The following is a 14,675-nucleotide window of genomic DNA, read 5'->3' as shown; positions in this document are numbered from 1 at the left end:
AGTGCTAAGACGCGTTAACCTATCCATACAAAACCTTTCTAAAGGTCTTCTAGCTCTCTGCAACAAAAAAAAGAAAAAAATCTACATAGCATTTAGGAGGAGAATAGCTTTCATCAGCCTTACGGGAATGGAAAAGAGGAGGGAGGTGATCTAGAAACTGCCTGGAAGTTTTTTTGTGAATATACTGGGGGCTGGGATATCCCTGCTCCTCCTTCTCCTTCCATTCCACACGCCATCAAGGTCTGGGAGAGTGCAGAATTGTGTAGCTTGATCCCTGGAGTAAGGGACACTTCTGCGGGACAAATCCCAAGTTGGAAGAGGACCTCCAGACACACAATCCATTGGTGAGCAACTAAGAGGAACGCTTGGCACTGGGGCGTCGTAGAACTATGAAAATGGGGTCTTTTATGTCTTGTGCTGGTAAAAGTGATGCAACTTGGAGATTCAGAGCGCTAATTTAGTATTTGCTTTTAATTGAGTGGTAGGAGGGCAGCCAGCTAGAAGGAAGGAATCTGATGTATGTTATTCGGGGCTAAAGGTAAAAGGAAGAACGTATAGCTTCACCTATACTGTGACCAATACGGAATGATCGGTGGTGATGACTTACAAAGGGCTGTGTTGCTTAACCCACTATTCTCCGTGTAATCGCTCGGCACACAGACGCAGAAGAAATGGAAACACATTCTTTGTATCTGTCATTTATGTATGGGAGAAAGTGGGATTATTATTTAATTTATTTTTTTAAATATATTTTTTTGAAGATTAATAATTCTAGTATTCTTTGTTGTAGTACTAAAAAGACTACTTGCGTCCCGTCTTGTAATGGTCTAGAAACATGACAGGTTGTTCGATAAACTCGCGCTCTAATATAAAATGATTGGCTGTTCATTTTGGATGATTATGAATCAGTATTAATGCCATTTTTACAGCAGTTTCATGTGGATTATAGGCATTGCAGTTAGCGTAGGGTTGGAAGGATGGCAACTTGTGCATCTTTAAAAAAAAAATAAAAAAAAGGGGTATTTTTTTTTTTTTATAAACCATTTTAACCTTTCTTTAATTTTTCATTTCATTTATCCATATTTTTATCTATTCAAACAGAATAGTGGGGTTTTTTTTTTTTTTTAAACAAACTGCATAAAAAAAAATCAAGATTCTGTAAAATGAGTCAACTTGATCCCTCCTGCCAAAAATGACGCTCGTTTAGTTAAACGATATTCCTCTGTTATTAAGAGGCCTAACATTCCTCATGATAATTAGGTAACTATCCTTCAGTGAAAAGAATGTTTCCGTGGTTATCTTATCTTTCAGATGGAGAGAACTTGTATTAATGAAAAGGTTTAGGAAAGTTATTGTGCCAGCTCTGAGATCCGGTGGGGTTTGGTGGTGGTTGGGGGTTAAACCTGATCTTCTTAGTGGATAAGGACATTTAAGTGGGGAGATAGCCATGCTTGTTTTAGTACAGTGTTCAATGTTTTAAAGCATTTGATACCTAATCCTGGCAATACATGGATATCTTGGGCTACCAACTGCTTAACCCCGCTTAATCCGCATGCTTTAAGAACATACAATTGGTTACCTATGTCACATTGCCAATGAACGCAGAACATGTGTAGTATTGCTACAATGTTGTTAAAGGATTGGGCTGTACCTTATATTGTGTTGTTTTTTTTTGTGTGTAATTCCTTAACATGCTTCAAAATCAGTTTATTAAAAGAATTACTTAATGAGATTTGAGAAACTGAATACGTCAAAAGATTATACTTCAAGCTTGACCGGTTTGGCCGCGTGTGATTGAGTTGGCCATGCAGAGCGATTTGGTACTGCAGACATTATGTTTTGCAGGTCTTTTCTTTCCACAAGTACGTGTTAACCAAAAATATGGAGCAAGCTGACAATTCTGCAAGCGTCAAACTCTCCATAGGTGTAAACGTAACTCCCCAAAACGTTATCGATAATAAATGTTTTTGGAATCCCGTGAAAGGGCTAAACTTCAACAGATTCCACATATGCTAATGGAAGGGCCACGAGCGGTGGCTTTGGGAACTCCTTGAGATGGATATGGTCTCTATTATACTTTTGTTAGTAATTTAATTTGTAAAATAGGGAGGCTGATTTAGGGATTGTTGGGGGGACAATGTAAATAACTGCTTACCGGAATCCAAAGACATGGTAAATCATGAGACTTTTAAGGAAGAAGGTGAGATGGATCTCTGCATTGACCTTGCCTTAAGCAATGCAATGTGTGCCAGGGCAGATCAGTCCAAGGCTGGCCTTGTTGGCAGATTAGCCAGTGTAAGGCTTAGCCCTAAAATCTACAATTGTCAAGTATTACACTTAACAAAAAATTAGTTTGAAGGGTTCTCCATATCCAAACGCATAACATTTTTAATCGCTTATAGTCATATGATGGCTGTTGCTCTGTAATTGGCAACATAGCTTTGCAGACCCTGAGACCCGTGAAGTGCATGTATGACTGGTGATCAATCTTTAATTTTTTGTCTAAAGTATCATTTTTTTTTCTCTCTAGACATTTTTACGGGCAGAAGACCAAGCATGAAGCCTGCTCAATTTCCCATCTCAGCCATAGTTTTGCTCCTTTGCATCTCTTGGATATGGCCTGTCTTGAGTTGCAATAAGGCTCTCTGCGCAAGCGATGTCAGCAAATGTTTAATACAGGTAACGTGGTTTCTAATACTCGTATCCCATACCAACAAAGACAATGTATAATGTATTTGTTCATACGTTATTTAATTACTAAGAAGGTTATGAGTGACCAGCTCACTGGAGTTATGAAATGCAGACTGGTCAGGCTCATAAATCACTGCTCTGGCAGAAAATAGATGTGAAAGAAGAGAGAAAGAACACGTATACCCGAGCCATGAACATTCGAAATTATAATGGTATTCCGATTGATAGCATTCTTGCGTTCTTACAGCTTGAAAGATCCTTCTCCACTTAGACAAAACAGTCATTGCAGATAAGCCTTGACAGATCTGTCATTTTGTTCTTCTCTCTGAAGATTTAATCCCCTGAAAGTAAAACACGAACTTTTAAGAAGCATTTTTTGTTTCTATGGCAACAACCTATCAATACCGGCTTTTGTGTCACATGACAATTGTGTTCCTGGCCAAAAAAAGTGTGAATAAGGCAAAGTTTTACATGATGAATGTGGCAGTTTAGTGTCTCATACGCTGTTTTAATGTGAATAATTCTTTATTTGTAAGGGGAGGGTAAAGCCAGGACAGTGTGCGTAGATGGGGATTATGATGAATCTCTCCATGCGTTTCCACTGGAGAGAAAAACTAAATAATGAATTTAAAGGTGACGTTCCGCTATCATACACATTAAAGTGCATATGATGGCCAGATTGTTCTATTAATCAATTATTTCTGGGAACAATTTAGTTACCCACCGGTATGTTATGAATTATTGTCTGTAATGCTGTATTTACTTACAAACTAGGTGGAACAGCAGCTTTAATTAGTTGTCCTTTACTACCACAATTTCTATGCGCTTTGTCATGCTTAATGCAATTGATGATGACCTTTCTCAGGTTGATAGTTGGTTAAAAGGGCAAAAATCCAATGAAGTTTGATTGGATTTTTCACTTAAATTAAAATAAAAAGTGTGTGGGGACTCATTACCACTTGTCCACATTACCAGAACAACCACCCATGTATGCTAGTGTGGTTAGGGGGCAAGGGGGGAGCTGGGATAGAGATCTGTTCTTCAACAACACTGATTCTGTTGATCAGAGGATCTCGCCAACCAGCCCATGCTCCCCACTGCCTGCAAAAGTGGAACAGTGGGGCGGCTACCTGGGACAATAGGACAGAGCCCAATAATAGAGACTGTCCTGTGAAAACAAGGACTGTTGGGAAGTATGCAGGTGTCAAAGGTAAATTTCATTGTGGGAGTTGTGAAACCCCAATTGTTTTAAAAACAAATCTGTTTTAACTAAAATGTATAACTTCAAGTATTTGCCGTTTTATTGCCCATTCTTCCTCCCATTGGCATGTATTTCTCCCTCGAGGACCATAGAGGCAGTGCACATGGCTCCTCAAATTTCTTATGAATCAACCAGGTTTCTGATGTATGATCCCATAAAAAGCCACCTCATGTTTTCTCCATGTTCACAATATGGCGTATTTTTAAACTCTCATGTGTTAGGTGTTCTGCACATTCACAAATAATTTATTTCCCAAGGACCTGTGAAAACCTCTGGTTCTGCTAAACCTCTTGGAGAGCTGGCCTGTCAACTTCTGATTGCAAACAAAAGGACGCTGGCATAAGCAACACTACTTAACGTGAAATTAAACTTTATTTTTACTTGAGCATCAGTGCCGTGCGTTCTGTCGGAGCCTTGGTTCCAACAGTGAGGATCTGACAGCCTGTTATGGACCCTGCCGCCATTCATACTGTCGGAGACAGAAAGCATGTGTCAGGAAGTGATTGGCAGAATGGGAAGTAGTAATTTTTTTTTTCTGAAATGCTGAAACTCGACTTTTCATATAACTATGAAAAATAACATTTAATGTAACTTTTAAACATGAACGTCTGATTTAAGTATTAACTAGTAGACCAAATTCTTTGTTCAATTGATGATAATAAATCAGTTGACTCGTGACATTCTGTCCCACCAACCCCATTCTGTGATAGCGATGATTAGTTATCTAAAGCTACCATGGAACAGTAAGGTTGTTTAAGTAGGGCCTTCTTTACCTGTTATTTCTGTAAGTCAAATTGTTATGTTATACACTACTTATGTCCTGTCTACCCATTGTACAGCGCTACGGAATATGATGGAGCTTTATAAATCAATTAATAATAATTTTCCTTGCTAGTGAAAAAAATGTTTGATTTTCTGACTAGTTTGCCTAGTCTAATGTCATGTAGCTCACCATTGTATTATATAATATTTATAAAATTTTCAGTATCTGGATATTTAGCTCGTTGTGGGTTTTTTTAAATTTTTTATAAAACTTGAGATGCTCCCAAGCAGGAACGCACCATAGAACAGGCTGTGAAGTGGAGATCTCTTCTTGATGAGCATTTTAGATCTTTGTTTTATGATCTTCTTCTTATAATAATGAGATTGAAACGTTCATTAGTTTTTTATGTTATTGTTTTCTTTTTTTCTTTTGTTTTTGAGTCACTTGGTCAGTCCAGGCCATTGCGTTTGTTTCTTGATAGTCTGTTCACTCTTTAGTCTGTTGGCGGTCATTGTTGTTGATACACTTATTATCAGCCTTCAAGCATGTCTTGTTTATTTTACTATAGTGTTCATTATCAAAAAACCCTCAAAACGCTAAAATATAACCGGAAATAGTGGGCGGACATATCATAGTATTATATAAAGGTAAAGCAAACCATGACGAGATACAATTTGTGGCTTGAGTAAGACATTCCATTGGGTTTAGCAGCTCTGTCTTTATTTGAAATTAATGAACTGTCACTTTGTAATGAATTTGTCAGGCTTGTCCACGCCTTTAAGACAGTGTTTGCAGAGACAGTCGAATTACTGGTAGCTCTGTCTGACCATTGTTCAAAGGCAATTAAGGACTTGGTGTGTAAACAGCGGCTTAATTACTTCCTTTTGTGTGCAATTGCAGACTTTTGTTAGACTGTAGACCAGGAGTCTCCGCATGGTGAAGCACCATGACTGCAAACAGGAATAGTTAATGTGACAGGTTAACCGAGATAAGAGCCTCTGAAGAGAAAACTCCTACCGTTTTTTTATTACTAGTATCACTGGATTTCATAAATATGTTTTTTGTATTAAACAGTACTGTTTTTGTACAATGCTTCCGACAGCTACATATTAGACGTTTTGTATGTGTTCTATCTCTGTGAACTTAGGCTAGTCTACTAGAAGAACACTCGGACAAGTCTACTAGAAGAACACTCCTTATGATACCTCCTGTGGTAAATCAATCACCCAGACATATACTCAGACTAATGAAACTCTATGCAGGGAAGCTTTTCATTGGACAAGCAGGACTTCATTAGCATTGCCATAAAGAATCAGCTGAGTGTGGTGTTTGAGCAGGGGAAGCAGCTTCCACGTCTACAACATGAAATAAACCATGTTAATAACTTAACTAAACAATGATAATCTGTATATAACATTGTATTTAATTCTCAAAAAATAATAATAATGGGACTTCCTCCTTAAATTCCATCACTTGAAAGGCTTGTGTCTGTGCCTTTGTAAAGGTATGCTACTCAATCATCAAAAACGTCCATCCCTTACCACTCAAAAGGAAGGAACAAATTGTTGCGTATGTATGGCTTTGGCTCAACATATTCCCAGACCCTGGAACCTTATAGAATAGCCCAAGACCCTTCAGAATATGGAACATTCCATTGCCCGTAATAAAAACTGTACAATTGAGGTAACCACAGTTGTATAGTTTTTATATAGAGCAATATAACCACTAAGAGGAATGTTTTAGTGAACCCTTGTTAATATTTGCTAAAATTCAGGGTGGACACTTGGAGTAAGGCTTCCATGGTTTCCAGAGGTATTCCCTCAAAGGTTTCTCTGAAAATAAAACCCCCTTTAGTCCCATTTAGGTTTTGTCAGTCACTCTATTAAAAGATGACCAGCTGAATAAAAAATCAAAAACAAAGAAACCTACCAAATGCCATCAACAACAATTTTAAGTGTCTTACAAGAAAAACATGATTTAAAAACAAATCCACTATGCTCAGGAGTTAACTCTGGTCAAACCAAAAGATGCCCTTTACCTCCTTCCAGTTGACTTCAGGTGGGAGACATTCTTCCAAACATTCATTCATATGTTCATTTTAATATTTTGACATTTTTGCCCATAGCATGGACTCTTCAAACATAAAAAAATTGTGCTAGCTTTTTGAATGTGTTAGAGTGTAAAAATATCCTGGTTTTAATGGCTTTTGAATCCATTTTTTTTATTGACATTTCTTACTCCTTTTTAATATTTACTTTTTTTTCCAGCATTACTGAGATTTAGGTCTTGATCCAAAAAACACAGTAATGAGAAACATGGATGTTTTTGTAGGATGTTTCTGGCGAATTGGCATCGCTCATCACACTGTGCAAATTTTATTTCTTCCTTCCTGTTCCTATAAAGCAGTATAACGGGGGAAGAGTAAATGTGCAAGGTGCATAATGCCGGACAGAGCCTGTTTATATGAGTGCCATTGTTCCTGCTGGGGCAAACTGCTAGTAGTGGCAAACTAATTAGAATACCTACAGTGTGTATAAGGTGTAGATACCCAAACCCCCCGATGAGTGAGTGTAGCATACATGTTGGGTTATTGAGTAAAACAATGCTTACTTCTGATCTCTAATGTGTAAATGTTTCTGAATATACTGGGGATTAACTTCAATTCTTTCCTTTTTCTTTCTTTTTTTAATTTTTTTTTTTTAATTTTACCAGTTTCAGTGACTTACGTAATGATCCTTGTTTCGGCAGGAGCTATGTCAGTGTCGACCCACAGATGGGAACTGCTCTTGCTGTAAGGAGTGTATGCTTTGCCTTGGCACGCTGTGGGATGAGTGCTGTGACTGCGTGGGTAAGTAATCGCCACAAATGCAGAATCACGTGTAAGAAGTCACATGTCTAAGCTGAATATAGAGATCCACACATCAGTGATGTAGATTGAAGCACCTCCATGTCTCTTTTGGATATGTTTAGATTTTATAATTAAAATGATGTTTTTCAAGTGCAAAGGTTCTCTGTACATGTTCTCATCGGTGCAGGTACCGCACACCATACCTGGGAACTTCTCATGGTGGGCTACTTTTAGGAGGAGTGGCTTTGCGAAGGAACAGGGCTAGTAATGCAGGTGGGTGGAGCTTTCTGTACACTGGGTGGGGCTAGTCCCTGACATACTTAAACAGGCTGGGGGTAGGTGGAGCAGTGGATTGGGAGTAGGTGTGACCAAACACCATTCCTCTGTCCTGAGAAAGAATTAAGTGCCCTGGAGACCTGGGGAATGAGTGCTTCATCTGGAAACTCTGGGTCAAATATGGAGCATCTCTAGGAATGCTTATCAAATAGCACTTATTCAACTCTCAGTAGGCAAAGCAAGCAAACCCTTACCTTTCTGAATGTGTCATACATGGCATACCTGTGATCCATGGAGCAAACCGTACATTTTCCAATGTTCTGTCAAAGTGAGATCCAAAATGGTGCTTCTTGGCAGCTTCAAAATACTACTGATCAAAGATGCTGACATCAGCAAAGATGTTTTTTGATTTAGCACCTCCTATATTGTGTTTCTCCAGAAAGCACTTTCCAAATGCCTGGTGCATAAATAGACATTCTAACACCCACACACAGCCTCAGAACCCTCAATATCCAATAATTACACCTAAGCTGCTTCTTAAATTGGAACACCAGATCCCTTGGCTTGAGTGTGACAGCTGAGGCGTCTCGTGTATCAATGTGGAAATACATGCACACAGCTGACAAGGAAGCGTGCCTGGAGTGTGTCATGCAGCATTTTAATCGTAGCTCCAGAAGCATTTTATGCGACTAATTTACCCAATCGACATACCTGGGAACTTTCTGGCTCTGGCTACCCATGGCACCCTCTTACAGGATGCGGGTAGGAGGTCCTGCTGACGCCGTGGGACACACGCTATTGTTGGAGGGGAAGTGGGCTGAGAGTATGACGTGACACCATGCTGCTCCCACTACCAGGAGTTTCTGCATGGTGACCCACAGAAGCGCCGCTTCTCTCTAGTGTTTAGGAGACTACAAAGCAGCTGTTATTATTTCTTATTTTAAATATCTATTCTGTAGGCTTCAAAACCTGAGTACAAGAGATGTTAATACTGAGAGGCTCACACTTGGCTTGTTGTGATGTGTCGCTGGCTTTCTGGAATTTGTGTGTGTTTTTCTGTGATTGAAGGCAGGTGGCACAGACTGAATGCCAGACTTGTGCACAGTCGGTATGTACAGATGTTCAGAGTGGAGAGAGAACATATAAAAAAAAAAAAAAAAGTTTCACTATAACTACAGTCCAAAAAGAGAGACTTTAGTGTTTTTTCTTTCTGCTCCTGTAAAACACTGGATGGAATTTAGTCAAAATATATAAATTGTTTTGAAACTTGCTGCCCGCAATTAATAGTGTAAGTAAGGCCAGATGGACCCATTGGCCTCGACCCCTACCCCTTTAATTAATGCACTGGCACACATATTTACACACATTCTCACGCTAACACACACACACCTAACGCTAACATACAATTACACATACAGGAGGTACTGATGCAGTTTGTAATATAGATGTGAGGACCTTTATTCTGTTGGCAGTTGTGAATCCTCTGGGAAATTGGGTAATGCCGTGTGTGCCTATCGAGTGATGACATACTGGTCAGAAGCAATAAAAAATCCAGCTAATAAGTGTATTTTGTCTCTGGCAGGAGAACTTGGATCCTTTCGCTGCCAGTGATCTTAGTTGAATGACTTTCTTTATGTAGAAAGGAAAAACACATATTGGGCACAAAAGCTCAGTAATCCCAAACCATTAGGAAAACAGAAATGTTTATATGGGATTTCTTAATGCTAATAATATGAAAAACAGTCGCTAGTGGTTCCACATGACACATGTGATTTGAAAATGACTGGTGCAGAAGATGGTAACATTATTGACCATTTATGTTACGTTCTGCCTTTACTTTTGACCATGCATTGTTAGGATTCAAGGCATTATGCTTGCTAAAACTGTGTGTTTTATTCATTTTCATCTACAAAATAAGTTTAAATTGTATTTTTGGGGAATATGCAAATATAAAATATAACATTTGTATGTTTATGTTTCTGAAGGAATGTGCAATCCAAGGAATTACAGTGATACCCCACCAACCTCCAAGAGTACCGTAGAGGAACTTCATGAACCCATTCCATCCTTGTTCCGGGCACTGACGGAAGGAGACACCCATTTGAACTGGAATATTGTGTCCTTTCCTGTGATAGAAGAGCTTTCCCACCACGAGAATCTGGTCTCCTTCCTGGAGACTGTGAATCAACCACAACCCCAAAATGTGTCTGTTCCTCAAAGTGGTTCTCATGTGTCTCATAGCAGCGAGAAAGGTATTTGCCTTTAAGTTCCTGGGTATGTTCATGAGGCTGCCACTTCTAGTCTATATAGTCATTTAGAGATTCTGTGCAGTGTAAAAGTGAGGGTTTAAATGTTGTGTTTCAGTATAATTACTCAATATGTTCAAAGTTCTGGCAGGTAAAGTTCATGAAACTTTTTAACAGAACTTCTATCATCATCTGCAGCATTATCTTTCTGGCAGCAGTGTTGCATTGTAAGTGCATCCCTTTGAAACTAACATTTTATTTTTTCTATACTATGAGAAATGGCGTGTCCCTCATCATGGGTAGTTGCTTTACAGTTCCGTAATTTGGGTTCACATGATGCTGCTCACTTTAGTGCTCCATTCTCCTCTAGCTTCTATGAACTAGGTTTTTCTCTCCATTAACACACTACTTGCAACAAATAGATTTTTAGTTTCTTAAACCTTTATGCTCTCCTATCAAAAACGCCACACGTATATGCCAGAATCCACCAAGATATGATCCTTCTCTTCTGAAAATCTGAAAATGGCTAGGCTGTAATCTCAAACTGGGGTCAATATGCTGGCGTAGTAGTCCAAGTGGTGGCAATGGGGGTATCCCCTACCTATTCTTAGTTTGAGTAAGTCTTTGTATAAACCATTTAAATCTACACAGTTTTTTAAAAGTGCAAAGAAATTTCAAGATGGTATCCCATGATGGTAGCATTTTTCTTTCTGCTTAGGATTTAGATTCCACTAGCACAACTACCATTTCAAGAAAACCTCTTACCAGCCGAGTAACAAATTGTTACTTCTCATTCTGCAGCTCTGATGTAATGTACTCATAAATAAGATTTAGCACATAATGTGAATGGGCTTCTTTTCTACATTATAGAAGATTATAGAATAGAAGACAATATGAAGTCTGAGATTTTTCATCATCTTCTTGACCAATAAAATTAATTAATTTCCTTTTTCCTTCCCATGGTATGAGCAGCACCATCATGCCATAGATGTGCATGTGGAATTGAGATCTTATGTTGCCATCTCAATGGTTTATAACATTCATTGGGATACTTTCAGCTGTGTATCCCTTAAAAAAAACTTAATATATCCCCTATTCATTAGGCATTTCTTTGATCTCTTGCAAACCCCATGTATATATCCCTAGGCTAAGAACACTTGCAGCTGCTAACATTTAGGTCTTAATACGGAAATACCGTATCTGCATACGTTTATCGTTACGCATTCAGCTCTGACTTAACTGAAATGCTAGCATACGGTACCAACGGCCAGCCTACCTCATTGCGAGTGATGTTTGGACACCATTGTGTCATTCGTCAACCATAACCAATCATGTATTCATTATTACAACAAGTTAGTCGTATATGCAGGTTGGGTCATCATCAGGGCCGGCCGAAGACTTAACGCCGCCTGGGGCGAAGTTTAAAATGCTGCCCCCCCCCCGCCGACGCCGGGGGGGGGCGGCATTTTAAACTTCACCGACGCCCCCCCCCCCGCGGTGCTTACCTTTAAAGAGTCCTGCGGCGAGTCTCCCTGCTCTGCCACGGTGCCGGCTTGTAATGCTGAGCGCCGGAAATTGACGTCACTTCCGGCGCTCTGCATTACAAGCCGGCACCGGGACCGAACAGGGAGACTCGCCGCAGAGGAGAGAGAGGGGCGCCGAGCGGGTAAGCGAAAACCACTCGGTGCCCCTCTCTCTCTCCTCCGCTTCCAAAAAAAAAAAAAAAAAAAAAAAAAGCGCTTGGGGCGGCAAAGTGCCGCCCCTTCTAAAGTGCCGCCTGGGGCAATTGCCCCAGTCTGCCCCATTATAGGGCCGGCCCTGGTCATCATGCTATTGCTTTGTCGGTACTCCTTGTGAGTCCAGGCATACCTATGCCCTGACACAGCCTTGACAACTTGTTGATAATTTTAAAGTTCCCATGGAAAAATATTAAATACAATGCTCCATACTGTGATTTTATTTAACGTTGAAAAAACTTATTGTTATTTATTTTAATTTATTCTGATAAACTTTATCTGCGGACTTGGAGACTGCCGTTATAGGCTACTATGAAATTGTGGTAGACTTTCCCTGCCCAAATTCTGCTTTAGGTTTATGTAAATAATGTCCATAAAACATACCCATTTCTCCCCTAAATCTCTTAAAGAAATATTTTTCTTTTATCCATAAACCATGCATTTTTTTATTCTATCACACAAGTGTTAAACCTCCCTTTTTCATACTAACCTCTGTTTCTCTTACATTCATCCCATTTCCCCACCAACTCCAAGCCCCCTTTTATTCTGGGAATGAACACCTGAATTGGAACCATCCTAGTTTAACCCAAACCCTAAACATGACAGGCCTGTGATTCGGAGATGATGTCATTACAGGACAAACGCTTCATATAAATGCTGGAAGTGTGCTTCCTGTTTCAGCATTGGCAGTGAAAGAAAAAATAAACACTGGGTTACTCAGGAAAAAGAGGAAACTTTAATAAGTGCGCACCCGTTATACAGGATCCCAAACTGAAAATAAAGCCAAGAAGCATATTTGTCAGTATGTGTCGGCCACCCTCGGTGATTTGGCCAAAGTTAGTTGGTTTGGCAGGATCTTTCCAATTCCATTGATGATTATTTAATTATAATTGTTGCCTACATAAATATAAACCAGTGGATATGGTGTATCTTTTAATAGTTTGTCCCCTAAACAATGTTTAGAAGCTACCACTCATTCCCATAGACATGTCTAGAAATGTCCATCAGGCACCAGTGACTTTACTGAGATTTTCACTATTATTCCCATATGTTAAAAGACTGTTACAATGCTCTGTACACTGGATAACTGCTTCATCACTTATTGACCACTCAATGCAAGCAGAGTGCTAGAAAAAAGAAAACAAACAAAAACAGAGAGATTGAGCTCTGGATTATACGTTTCCAGACCGCTGCCATCGCTTTACAAAATACTCCTCGAGCAATGCAGCTCTATCGGAAATTTTTGTGCCTCGCCATTACAGCTCATTCCCTTAAGGTGCCCTCAAGAAAAACCTACCTGCCCCTTCCACCAGACCTACCCCAAAATCAAGATATATGGCTTTCAAGTACAGATATTTAGGGAAGGGATGTTAAGGGGGTATACTGGATGAGGGGACTGGGGTCCTCAATGTCCCTGCAGAGGCTGGACTCCTTATAGCAGTACTGGCAGCACTGCCTTCATGGCGGCCCTGGGCACAGGCACTGTGGACCTGATTTTAACACAGTACCTAACAGATGCAGGATACCTCAAAATAACATACATACATGTCTCATTGAGAACCCCCAAATACCCAACTTTTGTGCTGGCTTATGCACATAAACGATTACTGTGATCTTGCTAATATTTTTGAATGATCTTGGCACTTCGTAGAAGTTTTCTTTCTATCATACTGTAGCCCTTGCTTCAGGTTTGCCTAGGTATCGTCCATACTGGGTTCTGAGCAGACGTTAATAACACATTAGTTGGAAGGGGAACACATTTATTAGTATTGTTATTTCCATCTATGTTCAGTACATAAATCTCTGCAGTTCCCTACATCTGCTTAACAAAAACATGTCTGACATTGACATGCACTTACTTTTCATAAGGTAGTCATTTTTTTATGCCAGTACTCCTGATGTGTTTTAGGTGTTTGCTTGATTTTGTTGGCTATTGACAAGTGCTGGCCCTGTGTATTTTCAAGATCATGTACATAGCTATAGATAATCTCTAAAAGATCTGATGTTCAGGTGCTGTTGAAGACCAACTCTTGAAATGAGTCTGTCGTTGACCTATGTTCCAACCCATGCTAACCTGCTTAATTTCTTCCTCCTAGAGCACATGTGCACGGTGGCTTATTTTGATGACTGCATGTCGATCCATCAATGTAAGGTTTCCTGCGAGTCCATGGGAGCATCCAAGTACCGGTGGTTTCACAACGCCTGCTGTGAATGTGTGGGACCAGAGTGTATCGACTACGGCAGCAAGACTGTCAAGTGTATCAACTGTATGTTTTGAGGGTCCTCTCCTTGGACACGTTCTAGTAACCATATTTTATATTGCCTCTTCTGAAGAGGTGTACTACATGTTACAAAATACCACATTGTTATCTCTTTGGAAGTGAAGGTGATGGAGAAACAATATAATGAGAACTCGTTGCATGCCAACTCCATTCGAGGAAAGATCACTGAGAATTTGATGTATAAACACTACATTTTTCTTCTTCTCTGTGCTTTGTTTCACAATATGTATGTTTTATAGAGAATGTAACATTTTCTGTTAAAAGTTCCATATATTTTGGCAATTCCCTTACATTATTGCTTAAAAGGTTTAGAATTTTCTACTATAGCAGAGAATTGTAAAGCGTAAAGGAAGAAACCTTATAGTGACCATAATATGGCGATGGTGTTACTGGTAATAGCATTTGCTTATTACCCTTGTTGGTTAACACTTTTATGCTGGGGAAAGAACAAAGTAGCATTTTATTTTCATAATACATTTTTATGTTGTATATGTGGCATTACTTGGAAATCTAACGTCATTGGGTTTGTCCTTAAATCGTCTCTGTAGTAACACAATACTCACCTATTTTTA

The 14,675-nt window shown here is 39.4% G+C and overlaps 1 protein-coding gene across 1 annotated transcript; it reads left to right on the top strand.

The window, feature by feature from the left end:
• The first annotated feature begins 211 nt into the window (after positions 1-211).
• TWSG1 (twisted gastrulation BMP signaling modulator 1) lies at positions 212-14,214 on the top strand. The gene is made up of 5 exons (XM_053466475.1): positions 212-344; positions 2,531-2,679; positions 7,464-7,563; positions 9,825-10,091; positions 13,918-14,214. Exons 2-5 carry the CDS (start codon positions 2,557-2,559, stop codon positions 14,097-14,099), a joined length of 672 nt encoding a protein of 223 aa, XP_053322450.1. The 5' UTR covers positions 212-344; positions 2,531-2,556; the 3' UTR covers positions 14,100-14,214.
• Positions 14,215-14,675: the final 461 nt, after the last annotated feature.

The sequence above is a fragment of the Spea bombifrons genome, chromosome 5, assembly GCF_027358695.1.
Source record: "Spea bombifrons isolate aSpeBom1 chromosome 5, aSpeBom1.2.pri, whole genome shotgun sequence".
NCBI classification, from domain to species: Eukaryota; Metazoa; Chordata; class Amphibia; order Anura; family Pelobatidae; genus Spea; species Spea bombifrons.
The sequence above is the reverse complement of the archived record's forward strand: the minus strand, read 5'-3'. Positions and strand labels throughout refer to the sequence as shown.

What these genes read in the sequence shown, in the direction of transcription:
- TWSG1 (XM_053466475.1), top strand. Translation starts at nt 2,557, where the DNA reads ATGAAGCCTGCTCAATTTCCCATCTCAGCCATAGTTTTGCTCCTTTGC. An exon ending in TCAGCAAATGTTTAATACAG is followed by an intron (nt 2,680 to 7,463) that starts GTAACGTGGTTT and finishes TTGTTTCGGCAG; the next exon opens with GAGCTATGTCAGTGTCGACC. An exon ending in GTCTCATAGCAGCGAGAAAG is followed by an intron (nt 10,092 to 13,917) that starts GTATTTGCCTTT and finishes TCTTCCTCCTAG; the next exon opens with AGCACATGTGCACGGTGGCT.